The sequence below is a fragment of the Oreochromis aureus genome, linkage group 17, assembly GCF_013358895.1.
Source record: "Oreochromis aureus strain Israel breed Guangdong linkage group 17, ZZ_aureus, whole genome shotgun sequence".
Lineage (NCBI taxonomy): Eukaryota > Metazoa > Chordata > Actinopteri > Cichliformes > Cichlidae > Oreochromis > Oreochromis aureus.
The window spans coordinates 6,646,198-6,661,013 of record NC_052958.1 but is presented as its reverse complement, the minus strand read 5'-3'; the positions used below and the strand labels follow the sequence as shown (position 1 = coordinate 6,661,013).

At 39.8% G+C, this 14,816-nt stretch overlaps 1 protein-coding gene across 1 annotated transcript; it reads right to left on the bottom strand.

Annotated features, from left to right (window-relative positions):
- Positions 1–94: 94 nt before the first annotated feature.
- atxn10 (ataxin 10) lies at positions 95–12,001 on the bottom strand. The gene is made up of 11 exons (XM_031750604.2): positions 11,835–12,001; positions 11,059–11,250; positions 10,647–10,732; positions 10,083–10,179; positions 9,813–9,977; positions 9,633–9,713; positions 8,964–9,120; positions 8,675–8,792; positions 8,257–8,441; positions 3,775–3,838; positions 95–2,015 (listed from the first exon to the last, which is right to left on the bottom strand). Exons 1-11 carry the CDS (start codon positions 11,963–11,965, stop codon positions 1,831–1,833), a joined length of 1,461 nt encoding a protein of 486 aa, XP_031606464.1. The 5' UTR covers positions 11,966–12,001; the 3' UTR covers positions 95–1,830.
- Positions 12,002–14,816: the final 2,815 nt, after the last annotated feature.

Below are 14,816 nucleotides of genomic sequence, written 5' to 3'. Positions count from 1 at the left end.
TTTTTTTTTTACCAATAAAATTTCTAAGGCACCTCTAGCTTTTTTTGTTTTTGTCACAAAAGGCCAACAATATTTCAATAAAAACAAAGAGCTCTTTGATACACGCAGTCCTTTATTACGCATTAAACTCATTATTCATTAACTCATAGTACAACCCAAAGAAAATGAAGCTTTGAAACCCCAACCAGAAGGCACAAGTACATTATAGTAGAGGCCTGTGGTGTAAAACGCTGACATGGGAAACAAGAAATCATGACCTTGACCAATGTGGTACTAATGTGTTAGGAGATGACCACATGGCTGCAGCCATGCCACCTCATTCAGGCGGGCTGACTTGCACAGGCTCTTTCCTGTGAGGCTGAAAAGCATTGCAGCCATTCAGTCAAGTGCGACTAACAGCTGTTTTGTTAGCCGTCTGAAATCCTGGGGACCGGAACCCCATAAGCTCCCTTCACTATGTTGGCGGATCGAGAGGAGAGTCCGACCAATTGTTTCAACACATTTTGTCATTAAAAAATCAGGGGCAGAGCAAACAGGGTGGAGCAGGGTGTTGGCAGGCGCATAAAGCGCTGCTTTGTTGAGTTGTCAGGACCGTTCAGCTTATCCAGCAGCAGGAGGGATGTCATTCTGCAAACTAATGCTTATGGTCCGATTCCTCTCACTCGCTCTGCAGATGCACAATTCCAGTATGTTCTTATCTACTGCCTACTGATGTAGAATTGCTATCACAGGTCAGCAGACCAAACACGGCTACAGCTAAATAGGAAATACAATATTGATCAAATATTCCAGGAAAAGTCTCCGCAGTCTGGTATAATAAATAATAAATTGCTCAAAGTATTGTGAAGTCATCCTGCATGCCATGATCTCTCTAATGACTTATTTATAATCATTAATGGATAGAAATAGAAGATTAGGGTGAAATTCACAAAACTATGTTAAGTATTTAACTAATACTGTTATAATCCCAAAACAAGAATAATTGGAAAGCCAAGCAAAAAACACAGTAAACACACTGGGCCTTGTTTTTAAATAACAACACATGCATTTGTATTACTGCATTTCCCCCTTAAATCGCCTTAGCTTATAATATCATTAATACCATATCTGTGTAGATAAGTGGATATTGGAAATACTTGAATAAGGTCTTCATATCATGACCAAGATGCCTCCGTTTAATTAGGTAAGGCAGGGAGGGGGTAGATTACATCATGTTTTGGTCATTCTCTGTTTCATGGTTACTGCAGAAGTCACTATGGGCCTGGGATTAAACCCAAACCCCTGCTGGTATCATCTGTGTCTGTGAAAAGCAAAAAGCCAGGATACTGCAGTGCTCTTTGTCTTTGGATTAAACCGCAAAGCATCAGCCCTGCCAAAAGTTACCAGCATGTGCTCGCCACTAACAAACTCTTCATTTCACAGACTCGGATCAAGACAAAGCCAGAGCTCCTGGCATCCTGACCTCTGCTTCTATACCACAGATCTTTTGTGTACATAATAGTTTAGGCTTGAGTACCAGCATTACTGAGGTAGAAAAGTATGTTATAGAGCATAATACATACTTTTCTGAATGCACTTTTTTGATTATTGTGTGGGCAGCAGTGTGACTGTTAGTTATTCTGGACAGGCGCAGATAATATTTGTCTAATAATAAGCAGGCCTTTAACCTGAAGAAGCTGCTTAAGTACTTGGTAACATTCATGAGGCTTTTAACACAAGCTGCATGTTCACCCATTAGCGTACACATTTCATGTATTCCCTTCTACTTTACATGGAAACCTGTTCATGGGTTGAGGACCTTCTTTCTCCTCGCAGCCTCGCAGATGTTTTTTAGGAGTCTTTCCTGACAGGTTTGAGCAGCAAGGTTCCATCTCGCTCTTCCACCAGGAAACCCAACTCCCTGAGCGCGGAGTAGTCAGCTGTGCCGCAGCGTTCCAAAGTGGCAATCAGTTTCTGGTTCTCCGAGTTGTGCTCCAGGAGGTTCCTGATGGTGAAGATTGCCCACTGGCTGATGACTAGAGATGCCCGGTTTAGGACAACAATTTCAAAGTTTCTGCTTTAGAGAGTGGAACATGCAGCTGTTCCATCTTTTATTTTTAAACATATTTTCCAATGACTTATTATGCTTATTATTTCCTTATTTTCTCCTCATATTTATACAGCTTCAGAGGTAGATCTTCATATTAAGAATGGGCAAAGTTTCAAATAATACAGTCAGCATATGTGGAAGCAATCCTTGTTAGACAAAAGCTCGGGAATCAGTTTCTGGCATTCTCATAGAGAGGGAATCTCCATAATAGAGGAAGGCTAAAAGCAGCCCCGCCCACCTGCTCTTCAAACGTTGTGTTTGCAAGGGGCAGCCAATCAGAAGAAACCAGGTTTAAAGACAGATGAATAGCTGAAACTACTCATTTCAGACAAAGGACAAAGTAAGGCGTTACACCAGAGCCAAGTTTATGAGAAATATGGATGATTTTGAACCGATTAAAAGTGAGCATAATTGGTCCCCTTTAACATTAGAGTGATTTGTAATTGCTGAAAATCCAGCTGGGAAAGAATGTCATGAGAGGGAGAAAAAAAAGAAATAAAACCCCAAAACAAAACACATTACTATTGCCTAAAAACAAACATCCATTTAACACTACTGCATCATTTTAAATCAAAATTTGTGGTCTTATTCAGTCTCTTTTGGAATTAAGCTTTGTATATTTGTACAGTAAAGCCGGTGAGTTTGCACCCCCCCCAAAACAACACAACTTTGCATTGAGCTACAAGGTAGTAGATGTCATGCAAGATGGATCTAGGAAATGATTTGTTATAGAAAGATAAAATACAATACCAACAAAACCTGGAAAATCGATCAAGCTCTTTCAACTCATGAGCAGTTTCTATTTTCCTTGGGTCACTGACTACAAAGGCAGCCCAACAAACAAACGGGTTTGCAGACAGGTTGTGTATGCTTTGCATTTCAGGTCACCCCATACACATTTATTTTCTAGATAACTACATTTTCTAGACAGGATGTAATGGTAGATAGACGGGGTTGTGGTTCTGTGTGTGTGGATATGTCGGTAAGCAGACATGGAAGATAAACATGGGAACAAAGACAATGACCTGAAGACATTTGTGTTTTCTCCAAGACTGTCAAAAAGTTGTGACAAAGATGCATTATATGTGAGCTCCCTCCAGTTAAAAGTCAGGGTTTGTGGGTCTGATGAATGCTGGAAGCGTCACTTTCTTTTAGTGCAATAAATAAGTGAAAACTGGAGCTCTGCAGTGTACCAACTGTTTATTTTCTTTCTTCCAAGGTCTGCTGGTACCCATCAGCTAATTGAATCAAGCCCAATAAAGTGTAACTCCACTGGATACAAGAAGAAAGTTTAGCATTTTACTTTAGTTGTGTATTGAACTGGATTTAAAGTTTCCAAAACAAAATTTGCATGTTGAATCAGCCTCAGTCATTTTAACACCAACTGCAACCCATCACATGACGCCGTCAACCATCTGTAAGCACAGCAACATAACTCTCTTCAAATTTCAGCACTCTTTCCTTGCCAGCCAGTACACGCTGCAACAATTAAAGCTCAATGCAAAGTTGTGTTTTGTTTTTTGTGCGTGGGGGGGCAAGCCCACCGGCTTTACAGTACAAATATACAAAGCTTAATTACAAAAGAGCCCACAAATTTTTTGCTTAAATATGAAGAATGATTTAAATAAACATGAAACATGGCTACATTACCACAGCTTTATAGTTATACTTCACAGAAAGGATACAAGGATTGTTGCTGTCAATGTTGCAGTTATCCAAGATGAGGGGGATGCCTTCAAGTTCTCGCACCTGTGGGATATAAGAAAATTATATAAAATATAGAGTAAGCTCGTTATGTACCAAGGCCTTACTACAGTGGCCTGAGATCAACTCAGCCCCCAGCTCCCCTGTTAATTTCACAGTGTTAATTTCTAATGAATTATCATATCATATCAAATTTATTTGTATAGCACATTTAAAGACCAAAGTACGCCAAAGTGCTTTCCAGTAAAATCATGATACAGATAAAAATCACAATATAAAATATAAATTACAGATATAAAGTAATTACATAATATAAATGCAGGTTCAAATGCCAGGTTAAACAAGTACATTTTTACACGTAATTAAAAAGACTGAATAGAATCTGATGCACAAATGTCAAGAGGAAGATTATTCCATAATCTGGGTGCGGCAATGGCAAAGGCATGGTCTCCTCTGGTCTTCAGCTGAGACCTAGGTTGCACTAAGAGCAGTTGAATTAGAATGTAATTAAGTACCTAATTTATTTTGCTTGTTTTCACTGTTGTTTGTTAAACTTTAACTGTAACATATTATTGTAACATAAGGTGTTGTTGACTACTTGATTCATTATCATCACTTTACCTGTCGGCTCAGCAGGTGTACTCGCAGTGAAACTGAGAGCAGAATGAGGCAAAACTAGCAAAACCATAAATGACAGCAGTAAGCAGCTGCCTGATGACTCTCACATTGAACCAATATGAGACCAGTGTAAATAAATCATCAAATGCCAATTTAGTATATTTATCCTTGGAGGTGATTTATTCCCAAATTATACTTTCCAAAATCAGGAAAAAATAGAGCCTGATATAGCTCGACACAGAATGATTCCCAGTCTAGTTTGAAGCCGATTCTTCTTTTGGCTGCTCCCTTCAGGGTGCATCATCCACCTCCATCTCAAACTATCCTCAGCATCCTCTTTTTAAACCAGACCTCTGTGCATCCGCGTTCATTACGTCCATGAATCGTCTCTCTGGTCTTCCTCTTTTTCTCCAGGCTGGCAGCTCCATCCTCAATATCTTTAATGAAATATATCCACTTTCCCTCCTCTGCACATGTCCAAACCAGCTCAGCCTTGTGTCTGTAACTTTGAACTGTCCCTCTGATGTACTCTTTCCCAGTCTTGTCCATCCCTGTCCCTGCAGCTACTACAGATCAGCACATCAATTTTGTTCTTGAAAATCAACCAGTACCACTCATACCTCAGGTATGTCAACTGGACCGACTTGAATAACACATTAATATTAATTTAACACTGGTATTGGATCAGTACTCAGCATCTGCTGAAGCAGAAACATTTACATATCAACACCACAAACTGCCCATCGTTTATGCAAAAATAAAACCAGATACTCTTAATGAGATGTCTTACTAAGTGAACAAAACTATAGCAGAAGGTTTTGCTGTACAGTCTCTAGTTAATTTATCTCTCTTTTTCAGGAGGAAACAAATCTGTATAAACTTACTTAAACAATAGATACTTTATATCCAAAATTTACTGAAAGAATTTGTGAGACGTTTATCGAGGTTCATGATTCTAGTTAAGAAACAGCAGACAAAGGAACAGAACAGATGCCCTTAGCAGAGCCTCACATCCATGCAAACAAAGCAGTGTGGTTGTGGGTTAGTCTAAGAGCACCACAACAGGACGATCTGTTCTTTATCATGTGTCTCATTCTATAGGCTTAATTGTTGTATTTGCTTTCTGTTGCCCTCTGTGCGCCGTTGCAGTTACGCTCCAAACACACTGGAGCAACAGAACAAGACAAAGTGCTGAGGTACAGAAAATGGAAATCTCATTTACACTGTCAAAGAAACACAGAGCACGCAGGTCTGCGTTTTCCACTTTAGGAATCATTGTCTGAAGTTACTGAAATTATATTTAAACTCATAAAGGGATGAATAACAAGCAGCTGGACCCTGACTTTCAGTCCGGCACAAGCAGTTCCTCGCTTTGCATGCACATCTTAAATTACAATCTCTCCCAAAGGTGGACAGAACGACATTTGGTTTACTGGAAGAAATCTGGGTGAAAACAGATACGTGGTGATTTCTGACCACTGACAGACCACAGATCAGCATCCATAAATATTATACAGGGGCCAACTGAGGGTGGCCATCCCACAAGCATTCCATAAATCTGTTTCTATTAAGTACAACCGAGTCTACAAAGTGATGTTGATACTGTCTGCTTTATTACCCATCTGTGCTTTATGCTGATAGCTGCATGCTGAAAGATGTCAATTGAGAAAAACTGATAAGATTTCTAGAATAAACACGAGGCTAATGTTTCACATTTGAGCGGAAAAGCGAGTTGTGTTGAAAGAACCCACAGCCTCTCGCTCAATTAGACCTTGCACTCGTTTGCACTCCTCAGGAGATTTGGTTTGAGGTTGCATGCAGCAGCCCATTTACTAGAACCTGCCTCTGAGCATGATCATTTAGTGGAGAGGTCAAACAAAGCAAACTAATTCAGGTGGGCCTCCCAAACCTCGCAGTCACATTTACACTTTTGACCCTCCAACTGTGTTGGACTGATCAAGGGTATTTGTTTAAATGCTACGAGACCAAGGATCGCATTAGAAGGGCAGACCAGCAGACTAGAATAAATGTAAGCAAAGAAAAACATTTCAATTTTAGGGTTTGTAAATATTTTCCTTTTCTAAATTCGATAATTGTTCTAAACCATAATTTCCTGACAGAACTATCAGTACATATTATAAAACTAACCAAAGAGGCTTTGGGCAATTTTCAATTTGTCAATGTGTCTCCCCGCTTCCTTCACTTGACTCGTCCCTGTGTCTTACCTCATCCTCCTAGTGAGGATGGGAGAGAGACAAGGAAGAGAAGCATATAAGCGCCGACATTTACTAATGATGAGAATATCCACATTCCCACGTATAAAACCTTACAGCTGCTCATCTTTCACAGCTAGATAGTTAGCACGTACAGGCAGGAATCAACAGGCACCATGTGATAAGATATCATGACAATATGATGTTCTTGTGACTTAACATTTTGCAATATGCTGAGTATTGCAATAACATAATTTGAGATTTATTTTTTTGTAGCTGAAAATTATGTCCTAAGTTTTTTTTTGGATAAAAAAAAATACTGACAAAAGTTATCTTACTTCAGTTATTTTTCCACTGCAAAATGAGATTTTCAAGCACACAAACTGTCACAGAAACCTGCCATCCATGCTGTCGGACAGAGTCAGTCTGCTATCGGTCTGATATCACTTTACAATTACATGGTGTCAAGTTAGCAATTACATTTAATCCATTTCTGATAATACAGCAATTATCTGTAATAAATAGGCACATCATACTGTCTGTTGCTGTCTGCATAGACAAAAATTCACATTTAACTATCACATTTGCTCTCAGCAACCCTCCTGTTCTACAGGAATATAACCAGAATGCAACCACTCAGCTGAGTCAAGTCCCCTCAAGTTGTGCTCATTCAGACTGATAGTAGTATGTTGGTAGTCTTCCTGCATTCATAAATTAAACAGCAATTATTTAAAATAATCTCTCAGAGAGTGACTGCAGTCATTCCAAGTCAGACTGCAACCGTTTGCAGAAAAGCTTCCTATCAGGCGACCTGTGCAATCACCTTGTGATCAAACGTGGTCATGACTGCTAAACTCTGCGCAGCCATTTAGTACCACAAGGTTTACTCTGTTGCAGAATATGAAAAAAATCAATACAATCACCAGTCAGCCAACTATTTTTTTGTAGATGCAAGGTGGTTGCTGTCCTATTTTTACTGTGACTGAGCCATTAGCTCGCTCTGAATTAGAAGGTAGCTTTGTTTGCTCAGCTAACATTTATCTCATGATGGTGGTGCATGAGATAAGCCCTCTTTTTCGAAGTATCCTCACAGTATTATTTAATAAAATACTGATTGTTTTGCTGCACCCCTATTGACAATAATGCCAAGGAAAATATTGTGATACTATACTGCATAGATTTTTCCCCTCCCCTACTAGATAGATAGAAAAAATAGCTAAAGTGCTTGAGAAGATTTCACCACCTAACAGTTATTTCAAAATGCCTCTGGGCACTTATTTGGGCAGCTATTATGAAGTTTTAATCAAAGAAACACTTCAGATGCGACAGATTTAAGTACAATACTCTGTGAGTGTCTGTCTCTGATAGGTAGACAGACATAAAGTTCTCTTTATGTCCCACTTATAGTATAATCATTAAATACTGTATGTAAATTCTCAACATATTAAAAATGGCAGCATATGAAGGACTTTGAGGTGGAAGTGGAAATATGACTCAGCACACTGAACTACCTCTGATCTGGAAATTATGGCTTATAGCAAAATTTTCATTCACTCTTCGTCACAGTTGTTATCAAGTACCACCACAAACTTAACAGAACTTCCATCCCTCCACTCATTCATTTGTCCAAACCTTGTTCTGGTTGTTGGTATTGCTGTGGCAGAGGTTTCCTATGAGCCTGATGAGGTGTGCCTTAAAGCTGATGACAGGAGAATAAGAAGAAGAGTCTCCATCTCCACTGAAGGAGGAGAAGTTCTGAGCAGCACTGAAAATATTCTTACTGGCCTTCCCGGTGGCGTGTACCTGCTCCAGGAGCTCTGCATGGACAGACAGTTTGTGGCAGACAACGGGAAAAGCAGAACACCTTCTGAGAAGCAGCATAAAGCTATTCAAATTATGGCTGATGTTGACATATGAGATTCTGCTTTTCTCCTTTAAGAAACAGATTAAATGATAAACCTCAAACTTTCCAGCATTTGGACTTTGCGGGCTGTTTAATTTAATGTCTGCTGTTGCTCGGTTGTTGACTTAATGGCTGTTTTTCATTTACCAACAGTAGTTACTAGAAGGTCTGGATGATCCTGTAGGAACATGAACTGCTTGTGGTCTGAGGTCATCTCACACAGCACATCCAGCAGACTAATCACTGTTAGCGCCTCCTGCAGGACCTGCAGGGGATTGCAACAAACAGGGGGCAGTCCACAGAGTAAGAATCTTTTGAGACACAATACTGAGAGTCAAAACGACTGAAACATAAGTTTATTCATTTCACACAGGGTAAGGCTAACAAACGCAGGGTGAAAAACCTGCAGAAAATGTGTTGAATTTATGATCTGTACCTCATCACTGGACGCAGAACCCGTAGCAAGTGTGAGAACAGCTCCACAACCTTTCTGGAAGGAAGTGGCCAGGAAACGAGCCACACTGGGAGGGATGCCACAGTCTTCTGAGCCCTCCTCTCTTAGCTGGGCTAAAAGTAGCTCTAATAAAGTAACTCTGAAAAACAAAATGTACATCTATATGAAGCATCTATAGTTTTCATTTAACCTCCTAAGACCCGAACTCTTTCATGGCATGCATTTTTAATTGTTCTTTGCTATTTGGGTTGATTGGGACCTGATGAATGTAAAAACAAAGAATTACCAGATTTTTTTTTTTTTACCTAATTTTTGTTTCTGAGAAAAATAAGATCCACATATGAGGACATTCATTTTAAATGTTGATAGAACAGTGGCTGTATAATGTCCTTGTAAGTGGATATCAGGCCCTTGTAGAGAAAATTAAGTATTTTGGTCTAGACATCCCAAAATGTGATGTCCACATATGTGGACGCCAGGTCCTAGAAGGTTAAATATTAGCTGTTTTTTACTACTATTCTGTGCATCATTTCTATGCAGTGTAAAAACCAAAAAACTAAAATAATAGGCTGAAAGGTGCTAGCATACATTTAACCAGTTCTGTTTGAGTGAATTGTTCATGTTTTTATCCAAACAACAAAAATGAAGTACCTATCATGGTGAGACATCTCAGAGTACATGTTCTCCACCAGTGACGAAGACCTCAGGAAATGCTGTGTTGCAATGAGCACTCTGAAAAAAATCAATAAATAACAAAGGGAAAGGAGCACTTAAGTATGCCCTTGATGCATAACAACAGTCTTCAAGTTAGTACCATAATGATGCACTTACGTCCAGTCCAGCTCAGGCTGAGTCCTGCAGAGCTCCATCACCCTGAGAGCCAGCTCAATGTTCTGTGGCTTGGACAAATCTTCCACCTTGGCCTCATCCAGGCATGTGTGGATTACCATCGAGGTGTAGTTCACGGTCTTCTCATCGTCAGTGCTAAGCAGCTGCCTGTTTGCATACGTTCGGGTGGACAGATTTACTAATATAGAATCTGCATGTGATTTTGGAGTCAAACAGAAAGATCAGGGTGAAATTTTGGCACACAGAACTTACAGGAAAAGGTCTGGGAAGCTTATCATCCAAATGTCATCTTTGCACAACTGGTTACCAACAGCCAAGTTACCAAGAAACTGGATGCCACAGCGAAGAGCTGAGCCACAGAAAACAGATCAAAAAAATCAGAAAAACTACTCAAGATTCATTCACCATTCATTTTCCTCCATGATGTATTGCGTTTATGTCCTTCTAGACTGTTAAAAGTTTTTGCCTACTCTTGAATACAAAAGAACTAGACAGCACGGTTTCTTATAAAACTCAAAGAACCCTGTAATATTAGCTGGCTGCACACTTCTTCTGGTTGGCAGATGTAGACTGTCGACAGAAAATAGTTCTTATATGAAACTGCCTACACAAAGGCATAATAATTTTTTTTTGACTAGTCAACGTCATAAATTATTTTACAATTTGAGCACCACAAGACAAAAACAGCACAATCTACTTCCATCTCTAACAACCTCTATAGCTCAACTCAAAACAATTTAGTTGGCTTTGAAAGGGACAAAGGAAAAACACATAATTACTGTACCTTAAGCATCAGTGGCCGAATTTTAGACTTACGTTCGAATATGGTATCTGGAATCTCCATATTTACAGTTGATAGAAATCTCAGGAGTTTGAGGGATACATCAATGAAACCAAGTTCCCTAGTTGACAAAGACACATTATGTCAAGTGCTTCTTTGTCTTTTTCTTTTGTATAAGAATAAAAAGGAGGCACCCAATAACAAACTGTGACATAATATTATTATAAACTGCAAAAATAGCACTTCAACAAATCCTGCAATTGTAAAGATATAATTGTACAAGTTCCTTAAACATAAACAGCCAAATTTTAGCAGGAAAAATGCTCAAGAAGGATTTTTAGCAGTGCTTCCAAATAAATCAGTCACTAAACTCTATGACCATTGTTTACTTAATTATTTTGTATGTTTCTGAAAGATCCCCCTGCTGCTTTGTGACGTCGGGGATACCTGAGCAGACTCTGGTTACGTTTACTCTGGACACAGGAGTTCCTCTGAGCTCTGAAGCACTCTGCGGTCAGCTGGAGCTGCAGGGTAAAAGTCTGCACATCCTCACTGTCCAAGCCGGCAGCCTGCAGCTCTTCACATAGTCTGGTCAGGACTTTCACAAGAGTGGAGAATGTCTCCTCCTCCACAGCATCTCTGACAACAACAAACAGGTGAACAAGTACACAGGATTCATTTCATTTGCAGTACCCTCACTGGGAGACCACCAGATATAAAACACAGATGTAGTTAATAACGCGGTGTTTGCACTACATTAGCTGGGTCTTGCGTGAAACACTGTCTTTTTTCCATTAAGAAAAAAATAAACATGCAGTTTACAATTTGAATCCAATGTGCGGGATACTCCTGTGCTACAAATACCACAGAAAGGAGCATAATGTCACGTGCACAGGCCGTTAAATTTTAATAAGCAGCGATAGCTTCTGCACAGGAAAAAAAAAACTACCAGTAATGCTTAAAAATCTGCTTTTAGTACAAAACAGCAATAACCGAACTTAGACATAACCACGTATTTAAGCTATACTGCGGATATGTGTTAGTTTTCTTTATGCTACAGCGACAATTATTAGGTCTGAATGACTTCAGAAACCGGGCGTGCCGTTATATTTGGCAGTGCGTAGTTGACAGTTGGATATTTTCAAGTTAATGCTAGCTTAGCCGGACCGGCACTGATACGGCCCATTTCCGTATAAAACATAAATAAATTACCCAGACCTCACCTGTATTCGACATCCCGCAGCGCAGCTGTAAATGTTTTTAAAGTCTGCAAGTGTTCAGGTCCGTGTTTTTCATTTAAAATGCCAGCGATGGACGCTGAGGTCCCCAAGATGATGTCTGTGGAAGCTGCCATGTTTGTCTGTTTCACGCTTGTGGGCGGGACGTCCGGAAAACTCTTTAAGACGTTATTGGTTCAAATCAGTATGGGGGCGGGGACTGAGCATGTGCTGCTGTTTTCTTGGTGAAGAGTCGCCTAGACTGCTCTGTAATGAAGGCTGTGACTGCAAATAGACTCTACAGAATGAATTTTCATGTGTTTTTGCATAAAACTGTGGGTAAAAATCACTTAACTATTCTGTGTTTGACTGTAATGATTTGATTAAGCACTTAGCACTGAGAAAGACAGAAGTAAGAACTGATGAGAGGCATCAAGATTCTGGAGACCAAGGTTATTTTAGTTAACTAAAAAAAGGGTACAAACTAAAAATACATATGAAATAACATTTTAGTTGACTAAAATAAAACAAATAAAAAATAGACTTAAATGTAAAACTAGCTGAAATTATTTTATGAACTTGGAAAACTAACTAAATTTTTTTTTTAAATAGAAAGACCAAACTCTATTTAAACTAGTCTAATTTTGTACCCATTATAACCTCCCTAAAATTGCTATAGGCTGCAGCTGCATTCACATCTCAAATCCATTCACCAAAACCAACATTTGAAAAGTTCAAATGTCAATCCATTCAACCCAGATAGTTTATGGAACAGCTACTGCAGCTGCAGCTGCAAAGCCGCAAGACAAGCCTTTGTGATTTCCATGTAGAGTGGCAAATTTTAGATTACAGATCCATTATGGTTGTCCCTTGTATTTCCACTGGCCTGGAACAGCACAGCAGTGGTAAAAAGCAGCTCGCTGCTGAGAAGAGTTGATTACGGATGGTAGGAAGCGTCCACCTCAAGCAATTTGTCAGCCTTAAAATGAGGCAACGAAAGAAGCAAACATTCCCTTTATAGAATTCCCATTATTCATTTTTCAAGTGGAATAACTGGAAATATCCTCACAAACTGGAAATGCTGTGGCATGATCGGGGAATCTGAAGAGTTGAGTTACAGGAAAAACAGGACATCCTATCAGGGTTCAGCCATTCTAGAAAACCTCAGTAATGTTAACTAGACGACGGCTGGTTTAGTCTGCTGTGGCAGACGATCTAGCTCTCTAGGAAAAAGAAAAAACAAAAACATCAAGACAATCAACCACACACACAGTTTTTATTATTCACAGATGGTCGGACATTTTGCCTGTACAAAACACAATCAGCGTTGTTAAATGAAACACTTTAATACCAAGTGAAGCATGTCTATTTGGTCTTTCAAGACAGAGAAAAATGCAAGGAGAAATGAAATGGCTCCTTGTGTCGAGCAGCAGTTTGTCACAGCGGCGCTCACGACAGCAAACTGAGCTGAACCTAAACACAGCACACAGTGGTTAAGGAAATTATAAATGTTTATTTGCACCCTGATGGTCTAATACCAGAGCCTGTTTCATTCCACTCTTGTAAAATCCATGTTTCAACACATCTGGCATAGTGCTAACAAAGGAGAAATTCATTTGTGGTGCGAACATTTTCAGCCATGCGTGAAGTGTGGCTCTGTGAAGAAGTGCTTCAATTCAGACATTCATGGACTCAACATTATGTAACCTTCTCATTTTCATCCCCCCGAGTGCTCTAATTTCTGGTTTTGAGTGAAAGGCTGCGGTTGAATAGTTGTTTGCTGCTTTGAATTAAAGAAAATCTCTGCTATGTGACATACATGAAACAAAAGTAAAAGTATTTAGGATACTGTAGTGTTAAGACAACACAAAACAGTTTCCTTAAGGCACTTGATATTGTAAGGTAAAGACAGGAAAGTAGAGACAGCTACAGTAATGCAAAGAGAAACCCCTCAAGTGACCCCCTATGAAAAAGCACTTGGCAACAACGGGAAGGAAAAACTCCCTTTTAACCAGAAGCAGTCTCCAGCAGAACCAGGCTGTAGAAGGGGCAAGAGCAGCCATCTGCTGCGACTGATTGAGGGACATTTGTGCCCATTCATGTCCTGTTAGACATCACCTCTGCTAACTGGGGTCACTCAAGTGGACTTCTCTAGCATATTTGTGGTGTTGGAGCCTTTTTTTTTAAATCAGTGTCTGTAAAATTATATGGATTTCTGTGCAGTTTATTGTGTAAACACCTAATCCAAGAAGTACTTCGCACAAAGCTCATATTAGCTACTATCTCTGGGTATCCAGTTGTAAAATGATGACATATAAAACCCTGCTTGTGGGTTCAAACTACACTGTGTTCATTACGGCTGTTGTCTTTTTAATGTGTTTTAATGCTTTATATTCTTGAATTCTTAAATTCAAGAATTGGTCAAAATCCGCCTGTACCATACACTGGTATTCCCCATTCTTCTCTATGAGTTGGAGACCTGGGTCATCCTCAAACACGACCTCAACAAGCTCGAGGTCTTCCAAACGCGCTGTTTGCGTCAGATTCTCCGAGTGTCCCTCCGTGATAGTCTCAGCAACGCGTGATAAGTAGTCAATGTCACCAGCAGGCCTCAATGGAAGAGCTGATTAGGAAGCAACGACTGCAATGGTTTGGCCACTCTCACTCTGATGCAGCAGCATCAGAGTGAGAGTGATGAGAGACCTCCAAGAAGACTTGGATCAAGGAAATTGAAGACGATCTTAAACAACAACGTCTAACCCTCAAGCAAGCAAAGGTGAAGGCAAGAGACCACAAGACCTGTAAGTGCATCGTTGATCAAGCTGGAAACCCTACGGCATCCACAGCGACTTATTGGCTACGTGGACAACCTCCCCTGCCAATCGCAAGCTAAGGACAAAAGAAGAAGAAGAAGAAAGAATGCTTTATATCTTATTCTATTGAATTTGAACAAGCCCCCTGTGACTTGCTAACTAAGCTTGCTAGCTT